General features: G+C 37.7%; 1 protein-coding gene across 1 annotated transcript in view; it reads right to left on the reverse strand.

The window, feature by feature from the left end:
* Positions 1-20,275, reverse strand: part of LOC136125741 (uricase) — a 35,717-nt gene that overhangs the window by 13,733 nt on the left and 1,709 nt on the right. The window contains exons 2-4 of the mRNA XM_065880690.1: positions 10,700-10,918; positions 8,442-8,558; positions 8,265-8,343 (exon numbers count right to left, since the gene is read on the reverse strand). Coding sequence (XP_065736762.1) covers positions 8,265-8,343; positions 8,442-8,558; positions 10,700-10,918 — 415 coding nt within the window. The remainder of the gene's footprint in view (positions 1-8,264; positions 8,344-8,441; positions 8,559-10,699; positions 10,919-20,275) is intronic.

The raw sequence follows: 20,275 nt of genomic DNA on the forward strand, positions 1-20,275 counted from the left end.
TTGATGTGCTCTGTGCTACTTCAGACCTTGAGCAGTTTCGCCTCCTCCTTTTTATCTTGAAGGTCTTTTCTTCTCCTCGTTGTCTGGTATGCGGAATCTACTCTGAAGGTGATCCCAGAAAGTGAGGATCAAAACTGTCTGGTTGCATCAACCTGGATTCCTGAATAACTTCCTGGAGAGGAGCATCCTCCAACACACACACACGCACACACACACACGCACACACACACACACACACACACACACACACACACACTGAACTTGACTTTTACAAAAAGCTGTAAACTTCATGTGTGAAGCCACTACATATAAGCCTACTTATTATGCATTCTATTATCTCAATAACTATCCCTCATTTCTTGAAATGTATTTTCCCTTTGCTTCCATGGCACCACTGTCTCCAAGCCTCCGCCTGTCCCTCTGACCATTCTTCTCTCTCACTCTTTAAACTGTCCAACACTTGAACTGCGGAATTTTTCCCCAGGCCCTCTCATCTTTCCTCTTCTCACTTTATATGTTTTTCTGGATTGTTCCTTCTTCCCCATGGCTTCACCAACCAATTTGGAAATAGATTGGTCTCCAAATCCATCCCTTATTCCCAAACTTACCAGCTTCCTCTGGAAACTTCCTCATTATATGTATTATTCTTAGTCAACACCCACAAGCCCCTGACTTTAGGATAACTTTAACCCCTCCTTCTCGCTAACCTTCCATCCTTACGCAAATACTCAGACTTATAAGCATACTTCAGAAATGCCTCACATAATGTCTCTCCCCAACCTCTGTATAGTCTTTTCATCTCTACCTCTTCTGCCTTAGTTCAGACTCCATCATTTCTTCATCTCTGCAACAAGTCTCCAAATGTCTCACTACTGCCTGCTTCTCCAGCCAGTTTACCATAACCTTGGTCAGAATTACTAAACAGTACACACATACACATAAAGACCTTTCCTGGATCTCTATTATCATTCAAAATAATAATAATAACAGCTTTCTTTCAAGGAGTGCTTCTTATGTGCCAGGTACTGTGCTAAATGTTAAATTAACATTTATCTCCTTTCATTCTCTGGGTAATTGCTGAGGTAGGCACTGTTATTCTCATGTTAGAAATAAAAAAAAAAACACTGAAGTAGTATATTTAATGTGCTCACAGTCACAAAGTTATTAAGTAGAGAAGCTCAAAAACAGTTCAGTATTCATAGAATAAAGTTAGGAAATCATCCACATGCAATGCTAGTAGGGAGGTTAAAAGACAAAAGTAGTCAATTCATTTGTATCCATGATAAGCAGTTAAGGGATACACAGAACAATTAGATGTAAAATATAATATCAAAAATAGTAATCATGAAGGGAGCAGAGTACAAATGCAAGGTATCTATATAGAGAGAGATTGCTATACAAAAACCTCATGGTAAACACAAAACAAAAATACCCACAAAAAAGAAAAAGAAATCCAAACATAATACTAAAGATAGTCATCAAATCACAAGAGAAGGGAACAAAAGAAGAAAGGGGAAAAAAGAAGAACTACCAAAACAAATCCAAAACATTAACAAAATGACAATAGGAACATACATATTGATAATAATCCTAAACATAAATGGACTAAATGGGTCAACCAAAAGACATAGACTGGTTAATGGATAAAAAAGCAGCATCCATATATGTGCTGCCTACAAGAGACTCACTTCAGACCTAGAGACACACCAGACTGAAAGTGAGGGGATAGAAAAAGGTATTCCATGCAAATGGAAATCAAAAGAAAGCTGAAGTAACAATACTTATATCAGACAAAATAGACTTTAAAATAAAGACTGTCACAAGAGACAAAGGACACTCCATAATAATCAAAGGATCAATCCGAAAAGAAGATATAACAATTGTAAATATATATGCACCCAACATGGGAGCACCTTAATATATATGGCAAATGTTAACAGACATAAAAGGAGAAATTGACAGTAACATAATAATAGTGGGGGACATTAGCTCTCCATTACATCAATGGACAGATCATCCAGATAGAAAATCAATAAGGAAACACAGATCTTAAATGATACATTAGATCAGCTGGCCTTACTTGATATTTATAGAACATTCCATCTGAAAGCAGCAGAATACACATTCTTTTCAAGTGCACATGGAACATTCTCCAGGATAGATCACACACTGAGCAACAAAGCAAGCCTTGGTAAATTTAAGAAAATTGAAACCATATCAAGATCTTTTCCAACCGCAGCACTATGAGGCTAGAAATCAACTACAAGAAAAAAATTGCAAAAAAACACAAACACGTGGAGGCTAAACAATATGTTGCTAAACAGCCAATGGATCACTGAAGAAGTCAAAGAGGAAATCAAAAAATACCTAGAGACACGTGAAAATGAAAACACAATGATCCAAAACCTATGGGACACAGAAAAAGCAGTTCTAAGAGGGACGTTTATAGCAATATAAGCTTACCTCAGGAAACAAGAAAAATCTCAAATAAACAACCTAATCCTATGCATAAAGCAACTAGAGAAAGAAGAATAAACAAAACCCAAAGTTAGTGTAAGGAAAGAAATCATAAAGATCAGAGCAGAAATAAATGAAATAGAGACAAAAGAAAAAATAGAAAAGATCAATGAAACTAAAACTGGTTCCTTGAAAAGATAAACAAAATTGATAAACCTTTACCCAGACTCATGAAGAAAAAAAGATAGAGGGCCCAAATCAAAATCAGAAATGAAGAAGGAGAAGTTACAACTGACACCACAGAAATACTATATGTCAATAAATTGGACAACCTAGAAGAAATGGACGAATTCTTAGAAAGGTACAATCTCCCAAGACCGAACCAGGGAGAAATAGAAAATTGCACAGGACAATTAATAGTAGTGAAATGGAATCAGTAATTTAAAAACTCTCAATGAATAAAATTGCTGGACCAGATGGCATCACAGGTGAATTCTATGAAACATTTAGAGAAGAGTTAACACCTACCCTTCTGAAACTATTCCAAAAAATTGCAGAGGAAGGAACACTTCCAAATTCGTTCCATAAGGCCACCATCACACTGATACCAAAACCAGACAAAGATACCACAAAAAAAGAAAATTGTAGGTCAATAACACTGATGAACATAAATGCCAAAATCTTCAACAAAATACTAGCAAACTGAATCCAACAGTACATTAAAAGGCTCATACAACATCAAGTGGGATTTATCCCAGGGATGCAAGGACTTTTCAAAATCCACAAATCCATCAGTGTGATACACCACATTAACAAATTGAAGAATAAAAACCATATGGTCATCTCAATTGATGCAGAAAAAGCTTTTGATAAAATTCAACATCCATTTATGATAAAAACTCTCCAGAAAGTGAGCATAGAGAGAACATACCTCAACATAATAAAGGCCATATATGACAAACCCACAGCTAACATCATACTCAATGGTGACAAGCTGAAAGCATTTCCTCTAAGATCAGGAACAAGACAAGGATGCTCACTCTAGCCACTTTTATTCAACATAGTTCTGGAAGTCCTAGCCACAGAAATCAGAGAAGCAAAATAAATGAAAGGAATCCAAATTGGAAAAGAAGTAAAACTGTCACTGTTTGCTGATGACATGATGCTATACATAGAACATCCTAAAGATGCTGCCAGAAAACTACTAAGCTCATCAATGAGTTTGGTAAAGTTGCTGGATACAAAATTAATACACAGAAATCTGTTGCATTTCTATACACTAACAATGAAAGATCGGAAAGAGAAATTAAGGAACAATCCCATTTACCATCGCATCAAAAGGAATAAAATACCTAGAAATAAACCTACCTAAGGAGGCAGAAGACCTGTACTCCAAAAACTGTAAGACACTGATGAAAGAACTTCAAGATGACACAAACAGATGGAAACATATACCATGTTCTTGGATTGGAAGAATCAATATTGTTAAGATGACCATACTACCCAAGGCAATCTACAGATTCAATACAATCCCTATCAAATTACCAATGGCATTTTTCACAGAAATAGAGCAAAAAAAATTTTAATTCGTATGGAAACACAAAAGACCCTGAATAGCAAAAGCAATCTTGAGAAAGAAGAACAGAGCTGGAGACATCATGCTCCCTGACTTCAGACTATACTACAAAGCTACAGTAATCAAAACAGTATGGTACTAGCACAAGAACAGACATATAGATCAATGTTACAGGATAGAAAGCCCAGAAATAAACCCATGCACTTATGGTCAATTAATCTATGACAAAGAGGCAAGAATTTACAATGGAGAAAAGACAGTCTCTTCAATAAGTGGTGCTGGGAAAAGAGGACAGCTACATGTAAAAGAATGAACATAGAACATTCTCTAATACCATATACAAAAATAAACTCAAAATGGATTAAAGACATAAATGTAAGACTGGATAGTATAAAACTCCTAGAGGAAAACATTGGCAGAACACTGTTTGACATAAATCGCAGAAATACTTTTATGGATTCATCTCCTAGAGTAATAGAAATAAAACCAGAAATAAACAAATGGGACCTAACTAAACTTAAAAGTTTTGCATAGCAAAAGAAACCATAAACAAAATGAATAGACAACCTATGGACTGGGAGAAAATATTTGCAAACAATGCTACTGACGAGGGATTAATTTCCAAAATGTACAAACAGCTCATACAGCTTAATATCAAAAAAACAAAGAACCCAATGAAAAAAATGGGCAGAAGACCTAAATAGACATTTCTCCAGAGAAGACATACAAATGGCCAACAGGCACTTGAACAGATGCTCAATATTGCTAATTATTAGAGAAATGCAAATCAAAACTACAATGAGGTATCACTCTCACAGGTCAGAATGGCCATTATTAAAATGTCTATTAATACTAAAAGCTGGAGAGGGTGTGGAGAAAAAGGAACCTTCCTTCACTGTTGGTGGGAATGTAATTTAGTGCAGCCACTATGGAGAACAGTATGGAGGTTCCTTAAAAAACTAAAAACACTAAAAATAGAGTTAATCATATGATCCTGCAATCCCACTCCCGGGCATGTATCCAGAGAAAATTCTGATTTGAAAAGATACATGCATCCCAATGTTCACAGCCACACTGTTTACAGTAGCCAAGACATGGAAGCAACTTAAATGTCCATCAACAGATGAATGTATAAAGAATATTACTCAGCCATAAAAAAGTGTGAAATAATGACATCTGCAGCAATATGGATGGACCTAGAGATTATCATATTAAGTGAAGTAAATCAGATAAAGACAAATATCATATGATATCACTTACATGTGGAATCTAAAAAAAAATGATACAAATGGACTTATTTACAAAATAGAAATAGACCCACAGAAATAGAAAACAAACTTATGGTTACCAAAGGGGATAGAAGGAGTTGCGGGGGAGATAAATTGGGAATTTGGGATTAACATATACACACCACTATATATAAAATAAATAAACAACAAGGACCTACTGTGTAGTACATGGAACTATATTCAGTATCTTGTAATAATCTCTAGTGGAAAAGAATCTGAAAAAGAATATATATATATACATATACAAGTATGTATGTGTGTGTGTGTGTATAACTGAATCACTTTACTGTACACCTGAAACTAATACAACATTGTAAATTAACTATATTTCAATTTAAAAAAAGGTTTAAAAAATCTGTTAATAAAAATAGCAAAGCAGGAAAAAAAAAACAAAATGAAAAGTCTAGTCTGACAAGACGTATGGACTTAACTACCATGCAAAAACTGCCTCCTAGTTACACCAATTTTTTTTTTTTTTTTTTGGCCATGCTGCACGGCTTGCAAGATCTTAGTCCCCTGACCAGAGATCAAACCCGGGCCCTCAACAGTGAAAGTGCAGAGTCCTAACCACTGGACCGCCAGGAATTCCCTAGTTAGGCCAATCTTGCTAGTATGGCACATTAGGCCCAAACCAAGCTCTTCATCCTCATCTCTGCTCCTTACATTCTAAAAATTGAACCCTTCAACTGTTGCTCAAATTCTTTGCCCTTTCAACACTAAAATCATTTGCCTAGTATGGTGATCTACATAAGGCAGATGCTCAAAATATTTGTTTCCCTCTTCCACTCTTTATGACTCCTACCCATGTACATTCTGTTTCTTCTGCCTGTAATTTCCTTTCCCCTTTCTATGTCCAGCACATTCTGAATCATTTTTCAAAAGTCAGTTGGAATATTTCCTCCTCCCCCATCAAGCCTTCCAGACTGCCCTAGGAAGAGTTAGTTTTCTGCACCTCTTTACTCCCATAGCATACCTTTAATTCCTTCATAGTGGTCTTTAGCCCCTCATATTGCAATAAATCTATTTACAAGTCTATCTCCTACTATTCATCTACTGTGAACTCACGAGGGTCAGAGAATGTCTTATTCACGTCTTAATCTACCACCACTAGTATACCTAACAAGTCCTCAAAATCATTATTGAATGAATAGTATTTCAATCAATGACATAAATACATTTTATACAGGCTCTTATCTTTTTAGTTAGTTCTCCTGAAATCTAATTCTAGCCCCTGCTATTGTTTTACATAATTAAAAGTGGAATGAGAAACATGTTAAGTATTGCAAAAATCACTCAAAATGGTTTAAAGCTAACCAATATGGCAGCCACTAGCCACATGTGGCTATGAAACCCTTGGAATATGGTAAATGGGAAATGAGACGTCCTGTAAATATAAAATAAACACAGAAATTCAAATATTAAATATTTCATTAATACTTTTTATATTTATTACATATGTAAGTGGCATTTGGGATATATTAGGTTAAATAAAAAGTATTGTTAACATTAATTTGTTTCTACTTTTCTAATGTGACTACTAGGAAATTTTAAAATTAGATATGTGGCTTGCATTATATTTCTGCTGGGAAGTGCCAGTTTAAAGTTTATAATTTTACAGGGGTATTCACTGTGATTTGGGTAGGAAAACACTGGCCTGGGGAATCAGGAAACTCTCTCCTCCAAAGTCACATACATAAAGCAAGAAAGAAGGAAGGAAAGAAAGGAAGTTACATTTTAACTAACAAACAGCTCAGTAAACAAGTTAATATATCACATGACTACATATTTGGAGGATTAAAAAAATCATTATCTTTTCAACTTAACAACTAGTTATTCAGTATTCTTTATATAATAATAATTTCATAACTGTTAATCAAACACTGAAAAGGCCCTGGCTGTGTCTAGAATTTAATACAGATAGGGACAAATATTAAATGATAGCTAAAACACTAGGACTTCCTAAGGGAAGGCATTATCCAATAGAACTTAGAATGAGAAGAACTTATATTTTATTAACCTTTTAAAATTTCTGACATTTATGAGATGTCACCTCAAATTCTTACTAAAAGAGCTAGAGAAGAAAGAAAGAGAGATACAGAAAGGAAAAGAAATAAAATGAAAGAAACAAGCAGGAAAGGGAAGGAAAGGAGAAGAAAAAAGAGAAAAGGAAAATAGAAAAGAAAAAATTTCAGAGTCCACACTCTCAAGTTATAATGATCATTAAAGTTTATTTTTTATTAGGATAGAGACACTTCTACTATGGTGGTTCTATGGTTCTTAGAGGTCTTCTAGTCTAAGTCTTAGTCAATTATTGAACTCTGCTCTGACAACCTCAACGAATCAGTGGAAGACACACTTGCTAAGTTCAATAATCAGTACTAATAAGGTCTATATTGTAATTATGTTCCACAGTTAATTTTTAGATTTCTTGGTAAATAGAAAGAATTATATAATTGTCACTGCTATTTTTAAATGAGGTTTATTTTATGGTAACTATAATAATATCAGTGGTTTTATTATTATGACAAAATTTCAAGGAAATGTGATTGTTATTTTCTAGGTATTTCCTATAAAGGTTATTATAATCAAAGCATGGTATGGTACAAAAATTACTGGTCAGAAAATTCAGAGATTTGAGCTTTTGTCAGCCTGTGCCCTTTTTTCCCTCACTTCAAAATCATGCAATAAAAATGATCTACCCCACTCAACCCACAGATTTGTTGCAAAGGGTATTATTTCATTTTTATATTTTTAAGATAAAAAGCAGATAGTTCTTTAATGTAATCCAAGGTCACACTGTTCATTCCCATCTCAGATTTAAAAGACTTCAAAATTCTCTACAGTTTTCCTGGGTGTTAATAAACAGAGTTGTTTAGAAGAAAAGAAAAAAAAAACCCTGAAATTGCTATTGCAGAATCAAAACATGAAAAACATTTTCTCACCACTCCTCAACTGTTCAACCTCACAGAAGTGCGTTCCAGTGGGAGTATGAATAAATGCATGGACATGCTTAACTCCATTCTGAAAATTAGAAAAAAAAATATTTCCAGTAAAATTTCAACATATGTCATAAAGCCGATTTCTTTAATTAAACTGAGAGCACGAATAAGTGAGGTAACCTTTTCAAAACGCTTCCAAGGGACTTCTTCCACATAGACTTGAACTCGAATAACATGGTTAAAAGAAGAAAGGAAATGCTCACAGATATTCACAGCAAAAGTTTCTATGCTTTTGATCTGCAAAAAGAAATAAATGTGAATGATCAGAAATACTTGTCCTACTTAAAAATCATTTTTAAATATCCATGGGACTCTTTTTCCTGATAATGTGTTTTTTAGAATCAGAGAAACAAAGAATTAGAAAGAATTAGAGATGAATTGGTCCTAATCCCAATTTTTCACAAGGGCTCCTAAGTGTAGTTAATGGATCACCATCACCAGGTGAGACTATCCTGTTTTTAAAAGAAAACTGTGTGCAGGAGAGGATGTGTCTATCCATCAGTGGACGAGCAGAAAGGAACTTAACGTCCAGATTCTCCTCACGGTGAGCTCAATCATCACCCATGCCAGCTAAAGTACTGCAGGATACTTCAAAACACTGCTCTCTTCATGAGGCTGGGAAACAGACCTCCCAGTTTCCCAAAGAAAAATGTTAATGAAGGGTCACTTCAACTTCCTTGCCTTGCAAACAGGCCTTCTATTGACCATCCCCAGCTCTCCACCCCCATAAAGCAGCTCCCTACTTCCATCCAAATTCTTCAGGTTAATCTCTAGGCAATGTTTTATGGTCCTAGTACAGTCTACAGATTATTTATGGCTTTGCCTATAATTAAGGTAGACTGTATAGGTTTCCCAAGGATAGTTTTGTTTTATACCTGTTGTCTCAGAATAATTATTATTAGCATCCTATTTCACTCTGAAAAGTATCCTGGTTTGGATGAGAAATTATGCAGTCACTCTATCTACAATGAATACATTTAAATTGTTTTTAACATCCAGGTCCATTCTTTCAGTTTTCTGAACTTCTCACATAGTACAGGAAATATAAGAATTTGTGTTATATAGAGACCCTCTTCTCTAACACAGTACAGAGCTTATTTTCAATTCATTTTTAAAGAAAGCAATGCCTTTTTCCATAGCCTTGCCCATACTTGCTGGGCCATTCTGATTAGCAAGAGAAAGGTTCAGGGTGTAGACAGACCTTGCAGAAATAATATTTCAATTAGTTTGTTCGGGCTTCCCTGGTGGCACAGTTGTTAAGAATCCGCCTGCCAATTTAGGGGAAACGGGTTCAAGCCCTGGCCTGGGAAGATCCCACATGCTGCAGAGCAACTAAGCCTGTGTGCCACAACTACTGAGCCTGCGCTCTAGAGCCCGTGAGCCACAACTACTGAAGCCCGCGTGCCTAGAGCTCATGCTCCGCAACAAGAGAAGCCACCACAATGAGAAGCCTGCGCACCGCAACGAAGAGTAGACCCCACTCGCCGCAACTAGAGAAAGCTGCATGCAGCAACGAAGACGCAATGCGGCCATAAATAAATAAATTTCTAAAAAAAAAAATTAGTTTGCTCATTTTGTGTATTATGGGTGTGAATTTCATGCAAAAGCATGAGAAAGAAGCTTTCCAGTCTACATTTCTTGCCTTTCTAGACTTCTTAGCAAATAAAAAAATGATCTTGAATTGCCCAGAAATCTGCTGGTCGTCCAGCACAGTTTCACTCACACTTAGAGAAACCTGAGGTAAAAGTGCTAAGAGATTAGAGTCTATCCGTTCCAAGACCCTTCTGAAAAGTACAACTACCATCAAATGTGGATGCTAAGTGGTCACGGAGTTGGGAAAATCAGGAAGGTATTAAAAGTTGGACAGATCTCGAAATGTATCTTATACTTGATTTTCTTCTAGAGTCATACCAAGAAGAGAAATGGTACTTTCTTCTATAAATGCAAACCATTCTAAAAGAAAAAAATAATAGGACTCAAATAATTGCATAACAAAAACGTGTAAAATTCTATTAGGAAATTTTCTCAGGGCCTTGATTTGCCAATGATCCTAATTAAGAGATAACATGTAAATTTGTCAAGTAGGATTCTCTGCCAAAAAGATGTTGTAGTGAGTTGAGAAACAAGAAAAGAGAACAAATGGGGAAAAAAGAAGAAAAGAAAAGAGAATAAAGAGGTGAGTTTAAAAAAAAAAGCAAGATTTTCTGTAAAGCTGAGACTTTTAGAATTAGAAAAGGAATTTTTTTCAATGGTTTAAATGTAAAAAATAGGGTTAAAAAGTACAGGGAACTTGAAATAAGCAAGTAGTATCCTCATAACATAGTACGGTGATTTCTGCATCCAGATGGGCAGTAGCTAAGAAGTAGAATGACACATACACCTTTGAACTTTGCGAGGACGTGAACTGTGTTCTTGATGGTGTCTGTAGGGATGAGGTCTGAATTGTCTCCATGCAGGTAATCTTTTTTGGAGCTCAGAGTAAGTTGCACTGAAGCTGACACTTCTTTAATGCTGTGATATTTTCCATCTCGCTGAATATGGAGAACTTTTACCATATCCTTCCCATAGCCAGTTCGGACAAGCTCCATCTCATCATTCTGCAATGAAAACAGTCATCTTAATGAAGAAGGCTAAATGAAAACAAGAAGTCAACTGCAATTTCTTTGAACCCTAATTTTATCATGTAATCATGAAAGGTAAGAGTCAGAATATTCCTGAAAGAAAGATCATGCCCTACCTTTGAAGGAGAATGAGAATTTGTATGGAGAAAAGAGAATCACAAGGAAAAGATGAAAATATATCAGATTGGCCTGAAGAGGGACAGGTAGATGGCTTTCTTAATAATAAGTTACAACAATAATAACCATACCTCCTGAGCCAAACTATTTACTCTTATTTAATCTCTACTAACTTAATCCTTATATCAGCCCTATGAACTAATATTATTCCCATTTTGCAGAGGGAGAAACTGAGGTTCAAAGAATTTAAGTGACTTACACCAGTTAGTAAAGGAGAGAGCCAAGAATTCACCCTCAGGTCTGTTGACTTCAAATTGTGTACTTCTAACTACTACATAAACTGCCTTCCTCTATAAAATCTTTTGACTATGTTAACTGGAAATAATTATATCCCCTTTTTTATAGAGAGTAGTATTCTGGAGAAACTGCCCTGTGAGCAATAAAAACAATTTGAAAATTGCTTCTTCTACTTGCTGCCAGGAAGAAGAGTAATTAGTGACAGGGTCTAGACTACCTTCAGCAGTACAGAGCCAGAGCCAAATGGCTGCAAGGAAAGCTACGCTTTTAGCGAAGAAACACTTAATAAAAGCCTGTGACTGATTCATTAGTATCCCTGTCTGAAGCTGGAGCCCTCCCTAGTGAATACGTCCATCTCCACTGTTAGACTCTATTAAGACTTGTCCCTGGGCTTTATTGGTGTTTGAGAGAAGAGGCAGGAGGGAGCCGAGGGACAGGAAAACCTATTTTATTTAGCATGAAAATTAACATTAAAATGGTAATGAGAAAAGGTGACCAAAATAAAAGTAAACCAAAAACAACATGCAGTGAGAATCTGGGGAGGGTCGCAAAGAAGAAACCTCATCTGCGAATCCCACGTAGGCGATATGCTCAGATAGGCCAAGGGCTGCCTAAATATCTACCCGCATAAAAAAAAAATATCACCAAATCCCTTGGGAGGAATTTAAAAATGCTAGCCAACATCAGAAATTATTGTCGTATTCTTAATCAAAGTGGGGTAGTGAAGGTTGTCTTAAATCTTGGGGATAGAGCCTGGTAGGGCATGCTGCTGTTCGTTATTGAACATACCCTGAAGGTCTGTGGTGTCTGAATTCAGTGCTTCCTCTGTACGAGGGACACATGTAAGGGACAACTCTTGGAGAGGCCCCTTGGATGCATCTGACCCAATTTTTGGGGGACTCATCTTCCAGAAAAGTATCAATAAGAAAACCTAAAGAGCAGACTTAAAGGATCCTAATAAGAACTACAATGCTGACAGGGAAAGAGGCACGGCTGTGTGAATTGTAGTGGCTTTGAAATCAGACCAGCTCCAAATTCTGCCTTACCACTTACAGCTTTGTGGCTTGTGACAAATAATTTGATGTCCCTGAGCCTCAGTTTCCCGCTTTGTACAAATGGAGATAACTGCCCCTACAAGTTAGAGTTGCTGGTGAATGTGAAAGGGCTGGCTCAGTCCCTGGTACCTGGTGGTACAGTGAAGTCAACCCCAGTAAGAGTGGCCATGTCAGGCCTGGCTGTGGATGTAGCAGCAGAAGAGATAACAGAGGGGAACTTGATTAAGGGCACTAGTTTTTAGAGTGGGGAGCACTGTTGGAAACAGCAGAAGGAAGACTCTGACATGTCTCGAACCGCAAGGGATTCTACCCGGGCCAGGTAGGCACTTGGCTGGCTTGGGGTCCCTGGATGGTATGGGCTGAGGTTCCAGACCAAAGGTCTCTGAGACCTTCCATCATCCTCGGCACACAGCAGGACTTAACAAATGTTACTCCTCAGTCCCATCCCCTGCTACTAAATACCCAAGTATTTAGTCTGTTGAAAGCAAGTGGTACCCATGAGATACAGAGTAAGATTAAATGATAGCTACCCTTCATTTCCCAACCCCTGCTCATCAGTTCAGCTTCATATCTTGCCACACCCTATTTCAAACTCCACTTCAGCTATCCTGAGCTAATTGTTGTCACCCAGGCCCTGCATGTGTTCTTTGCCTATAGGCCTTTGAATTTGCTATTACCTCTTTCTTGAACATTCTTTCTCCTCCTTGCTACCCAACTATACCAATCTCTTTACCTGCCTAACTTCTTCTGACTCAACTTTTTTAAGTCTCGGATGTCACTTCCACTAGGTAATTTGCCCCAGCCCTTCAAGTCTGGAGTAGGTGGCCCTTCTATGTGCTCTCAGAATGTTCTGTTATTGCCTTATCAGAGTCTTTATGAAATCACATTACAATAGCCTCTTCATGGGTCTGATTTGTTCAAAAATAGTAAACTATGAAAGCAGAAACAATTTCTATCTTGGTCGCCATGGCAACCCCAGCGCTCAGCAGAAGGCTTGGAACACAATTGGTGCTTAATAAATGTATCATGGATGACCGAATGCTGCCCCAACACCTGCACCTCTTGTGTAGTGACATGGAACAGTTCATGAAAATCCCCCAAAGATTGCAATACAGGAAAAGCTGCTTCGGCTCAGACCCCAATCAGGAAGTTCCTCTTCCTGGGAAAGTGAGGAAAGCAACTTCTGCCCTCTGGTCACCACAGCCTGGAGATCACAGGCACAGCTGGCTGGAGAATAAAGGGCCAGGAAGGGCAGAATTGCAGGTAGACAAAGTTAGTGACACAGCACAAAGTGTTCACATTGCTAGTAAGACAGAGCATTCTAGCACCGTGCAGCTATCCTGGGGTTCATGCATGACACACGTGGGAGAGGTCAGCACTCTTTAGCAAGCTCCCGCCTGGACTGTGACGCTCTGGCAAAGGCTGAGTAATCATGTGTACTGAGAAAAGAGTCAGAATAAAGAGGACAGGGCTTCCCTGGTGGCGCAGTGGTTGAGAGTCCGCCTGCCGATGCAGGGGACACGGGTTCGTGCCCCGGTCCGGGAAGATCCCACATGCCGCGGAGCGGCTGGGCCCGTGAGCCATGGCCGCTGAGCCTGTGCGTCCGGAGCCTGTGCTATGCAATGGGAGAGGCCACAGCAGTGAGAGGCCCGCGTACAGCAAAAAAAAAAAAAAAAAAAGAATAAAGAGGACATGATCATCTGAGACTGGAGCAGGATGGAACAAGAACGGTGTGGGACACCCAAGAGTCCCTCAGCAGGACCTGACAGAACAGATAATGGCCCAGGCCAGACTGAGGCTGTTCTCATCAATAAGACCTCCCCAGTTCTGCAGTTTAAGAAACCGGAAGTAGGTGCCAGAATCCTATTGTGTATAACACACAGTGTAGGGCAGGGATCCATGTCCAAGATGACCGTACAGTAAAATCCCAAGGTTGCTCTCATCTGGAGGGTGGGCGGGTAGCTGAGAGGATGGAGTCAGACAAGCCAAGTGTGAGTCTCTGTTCCACCACCTATTAGCTCTGTGAATGGCGGCAAATTTCTTCATTTATAAAATTAATAATAGTAGTGCCCATCTAGCAGGATTGCTGTGAGGATTACAGGACATAAAAACATAAAGCACTTAGAAAAGTGCCTGGCAAATAAGAAATGTTCAATAAATGTAGCTATGATTATCATTGATAAATAATAATTATATGTCATATTTTCCATCAAAGGGTCCTTCCAGTTACTGTTAGAGAGCAATAGTCAGACTGTACACCAATCCAGAGCTAGGGTGGCTAAAATCAAAGACTGCTGCTATGATATGGCCTACTTCTGCCTTCATACTTTGGTTGTCTTTCCTCAGGCTTGTGTGGCTTGAGGGAACAAAGTCATAAAAGGAAACAATTTCCTAGAGTAATACTCTGGACTTGTAAATGTCAGTAGGAGTAAATCTATACTTGGCTCTACACAAGAAAAATTCCCTTTTCTTAGACATGTCTTGAAATATAAAGGGATAGAGAATCATCGATTGCCTGCAAGTAATGTAGGAGAGAACTCTCAGAGATTTTAAATGAATCTTACGCATTTTTGCTTAGATACTGAGTGTTCTCTTATTTCCACATCATATTGAAAGTGATGTAGGTTGTCACTACAGGTCTAGGAGTTCTTAGCCTGGAGTCTGTTAAGCTCTATAAGGCCCAGTGGATGGATTTGAGGTGGAAAAAATATTAGGAAAGATAAGGGAAAACTTTTATAAATTTTAATTTTAAAATGACTAGCATTTTCTCTCAAGTATTAGAAGAGCTTTTGTAAGCATATCTCTACCCTCCATAACAGAGGGAAATACAGAAGTGCTAGCTATTTTGGACCTATCACACATATTTAAACATCAATTCAGTTGCAGTGTGCAGTGATAGATGGAAGAACTATGCATGGAGACATGCCTCCCTCTCGATCTTTGGAATGTGCTAGAGAAGTCCTTTCAATTTTCCACCTAGATTTTTCCTTTGCCCGGCTATTTTCTTGGACATTTGTGAACAAGAAGACTTCTGAGAAAAACGCTGAACTAATATGAGAAAAGGGGGCACTCATATGAAACATCTTAATATCACTTTGTTGGATCTTAATAATACATAAAGAGAAGAACAATAATGATGAATAATAATCTTAGAGGCATCTGGTATTTTTTGGCTGCTTGGGATCAACTAAATCTCAGATGGAAAAATATTGATATCTGCTAGCAAATGTCATGTTGCTTTAGGCTGTAGAGTGGCTTATTTTTACTATCAAGGGGGGATATGCCTTGAGTCTTGTTCAAAGTGTGGCTCCAAAGGGATTTGTCAAGCAGATGTTTCAAGCACAATATAACGACTCATATGCATAATTATTGCAGAAAGGGCGATCTGTCACCTAATGAAGACCCCATCTACAGGTGCTCCGTTATTTTCATACTTCTGCCTATTACAAAGGATGAGAGACTCATCACTAAATGTCAAGGGAAGTGCTAATTTTCTTCTTGCCAGCCTCTCCACAGTACGAAGAGCCTTAGGGCAGGGAACTGGAACAAGGCCTCAGGAGCCTCTAGGAGTAGGAGCAGAAAACCTCACAACGAAGAATTGATGGAGACCTCCAAACATGCAGTTGGAAGGAAATTCTACTGAAATGCATACATTGAAAGATTTCTCTTTCCTAATGTATAAGACTTGAAAATAAAAATAATAGTAGCAACAATTTAGTGAGGGTTTGATGGGAAATTCTATATATGAGTTCCTCTAACCCTTTATAAGAACCCTGTGAAGCAGATATCCTTAACCAAGTTTTACAAAGGGAGACACTAGGGTTAGGTGACTTGCCAAGGTCACACAGTTCCTGGGTGACAGAGGGAGGAGGAGTACCTTGACCATTTGCCCCAAAGTGACGCTCTTTCTCACTACGTCAGAGTCCCTACACTCATTAGGGAGAGAAAGGAAGCATTCTGATCCCTCCCAGAAGGAGGGAAGTGGGCAGGCTATTGCAGAAACTTGCATTTCTATACCATTTAAAAATTTTCTATCCAGTAAAGACCTATATTATCTTATCTATTCCTCACAAAACCCTGTGATATGGTGGGAAGGACGCTTATTTTAATATAAACTAGATCAGTGATGTTAAGTGAGCTTCCCAAAGTCACACAGCTGACAGGCAGACTGGTATAGTGTAAAGGGCCCTACTGAGACCGAACAGTGTTATTCTACCTACACTATACTAGGCAGAACTTACCCAAAACTGGGAGATGCCCCCTGCTCAAACCATTGGTTTTTCTAGCACTTCAGTCATTTTTCTAAATTACAGATAAATTCTAAGTTCAGATGAATTCTGTGTTTATTGCAGGTTTGTTTAAACTGTGAAATAGGGGAAGGAAAGAAGGGTGCTTCCCCTCTGGGGCAGGATTAAAATTCAGCTTCGTGCCTTCAACAACGTGGCACCACTTTTGAGTTGAACATTGACTTTTTTCTGGATCAGGACCATTGAAAACACGAGTAATGGAGGTTTCTTTGTAGTCAGTAGAACCGTATCACTAAAGGACTGTTTTCAGTCCATCTGCAAGACAAAGAAGTAACTGCATCATGATAGAAAAGAAACAAGGTAAGAAGGAACCAACATTTAATGAGCACCAGTTACGTGCTGGAGGCTATGTACACAGCATCTCACCGAATCCTGATAGCATTTTGTCAAGGTGCATCTCATGAGTCCCACCTTTAGAAAAGGAAGCTGACACTCATGAGGTTAAACAGTTTGGTCAAAACCGCATGGCTAATGAGACGTAGGACCAGGCATGGAACCCAGGTTTGCCTGATTATTTTTATGATACTCAATCTCCCTGATATAACATTATAGTGAAGTTCTTTATAATGGGATTTTACCTACATACCCACATTTATTTGTTTCTCTGATTAGGTTTACTTCATTCTAAAATCTGCATAACCCCAAAACTGAAGTCTCTGAAACCTTGTTCATTCAATCCATACATTCATCTCTATTTATTTAATTCCTTCTAGTGACAAGCACCCTGGTAAGTGCTGGAGATAAATAGCAAACAAGGCAGTCACTATTCTGCCCTGATAGAGATTAGAACAAACTTTAGAGTAGAATAAACTTTTCTGGTAAAGAATCAGAGTATTTTAGGTTTTACAGGCTGTATGATCTCTGTTGCAACTACTTAGCTCTGCCATTATGGCATAAAGTAGCTATACATAGTACATAAATGAATGAGTGTGACTGTATTCCAATAAAACTTTATTTACAGGAACAGACAGTGGGCCAGATTTGACCCACAGGAGTTTGCTGACCTCTGCTTTCTAGAGGAACTTCAGAAAAGAAACCAAGTATTTAGAACACATTGTGATAACTACTCTAATTGAAAAAATACAGTGAGTTTTGGGACTATATTGTAAGGGACACCTAAGCTGGATTGAGAGAGATGGGGGATGGCTTCCAGGACAAACTGGTATCCACAAAGCCCCCTAAGTGATGAGTAGGAATTAACCAAATAAAACTGTCTGGTCCTCTTCCACTTATTCTACTTATATTTCCCTTTAACCACATTTTTCATGAACAATTCTTTATTTTACAAATGCCTGAGTCATTTTGTTTGTCTCATCCCATTTCATCAAAATAATGATGCAACAAGCATTCAACTTTCTGTCACATTCTAGATTTTACTCTGTATATTAACAGTCTTTTAACAGTTTGAACAAAAATAAAGTTGAACTTAAATATGAAAATTTTATGGTATGTACACCATACCTCAAAAAGTTATTGAGGATAAATAAATAAAACCAACAGTCTAACTCCCAGGAGTCCTCATAGGATGACTGCACTTTGATGAAGCCAGCACAGACCAGGGTCTGGAGAAACCCAACTTTATCTCAACCTCAAATTCTCACACATAAAGCTTTAAGGAACATGAACTCATAATCAAAAATCAAAGGTACACATGGTAGCAAAGTATCATGAGAGAGAGTCATAGAAATAACAGGTAGCAAAGTCTGACCAGCAAAGATTGGAACTATCAGACACAAAATAAAAGTCATATATTTAATATTTTTGCAGAAATGAAAGAGAAGATTGAATAGCTTCTCTGGAGCAAGAAATAAGGCACTATAAAAAAGACAAAGAAAATTTGAAAAATAACCCAACAGAACTTCTAGAAATGCACTAATAAGTGGATTAAGAAACAGATTGAACACAACTGAAGAAAGAACTAGTTATTTGTAAGAGGTAAAGTAACAAATTAATCTTGCCAAAGAGAGAATTAGAGAACTGGGAGATTGATCCAAATAAAGAGTCAGGGATTAATGCAGACACACATGAGACAGAATATATGAAAGAGACATAAAATGTACTAGAAATGAACTTATTTACAAAACAGAAACAGACTCAAAGACATAGAAAACAAACTTATGGTTACCAAAGCAGAAAGGTTGGGGAGAGGGATAAATTAGGAATTTGGGAGTAACATATATACACTACTGTATATAAAATAGATAAACAACAAGGACCTGTTGTATAGCACAGGAACTCTACTCAATATTTTGTAATATAACCTACATGGGAAAATAATCTGAAAAAGAATATATGTATTCAGCTACTTTTGAGTTGAACATTGACTTTTATCTGGATCAGAATATATATATTCTTTTTCAGATTCTTTTCCGATGTAGGTTAGTACAAAATATTGAGTAGAGTTCCCTGTGCTATACAGTAGGCCCATGTTGTACGCTGAGAAAACCATAATTTAAAAAGAGACATGTACCACAATGTTCACTGCAGCACTATACCACAATGTTCACTGCAGCACTACTTACAGTAGCCAGGACATGGAAGCAACCTAAGTGTCCATCGACAGATGAATGGATAAAGAAGATGTGGCACATATATACAATGGCATATTACTCAGCCATAAAACGAAACAAAATTGAGTTATTTGTAGTGAGGTGGATGGATCTAAAGTCTGTCATACAGAATGAAGTAAGTCAGAAGGAGAAAAACAAATACCGTATGCTAACACATATATATGGAATCTAAAAAGAAAAAAAAAAAATGGTCCTGATGAACCTAGGGGCAGGACAGGAATAAAGATGCAGATGTAGAGAATGGACTTGAGGACACAGGGAAGGGGAAGGGTAAGCTGGGACGAAGTGAGAGAATGGCATCAACATATATACACTACCAATTGTAAAATAGATAGCTAGTGGGAAGCAGCCGCATAGCACAGGGAGTTCAGCTTGGTGCTTTGTGGTCACATAGAGGGGTGGGATAGGGAGGGTGGGAGGGAAACGCAAGAGGGAGGGAATATGGGGTTATATGTATACATAGAGCTGAAACTAACACAACATTGTAAAGCAATTACACTCCAATAAAGATGTTAAAAAAAGGATATATATATATTCTTTACTGTGCACCTGAAACTAACACAACATTGTAAATCAACTACAATTAAAAAAAAATTTTTAAGAATAGTATTAAAAATGTACTAGAAACATACGATAGAGAGAATGTGGAAGAGGCAAAATTTGAAGAGATCAGGACTGAGATTTTCACAACTAGAGATTATCATACTAAGCGAAGTAAGTCAGAAAGAGACAGGCAAATGCCATATGATATCACTTATATGTGTGGAATCTAAAATATGATACAAATGAACCTATCTATGAAATGGAAACAGAAGCATGGACATAGAGAACAGACTGGTGGTTGCCAAGGGGGAGAGGGTTGAGGGAGGGATAGAGTGGGAGGTTTGGGTTAGCATATGTAAGCTTTTATATAGAGAATGGATAAACAACAAGGTCCCACTGTATAGCACAGAGAACTATATTCACTATCCTATGATAAACCATAAT

Source organism: Phocoena phocoena, chromosome 1, assembly GCF_963924675.1.
Source record: "Phocoena phocoena chromosome 1, mPhoPho1.1, whole genome shotgun sequence".
NCBI classification, from domain to species: domain Eukaryota; kingdom Metazoa; phylum Chordata; class Mammalia; order Artiodactyla; family Phocoenidae; genus Phocoena; species Phocoena phocoena.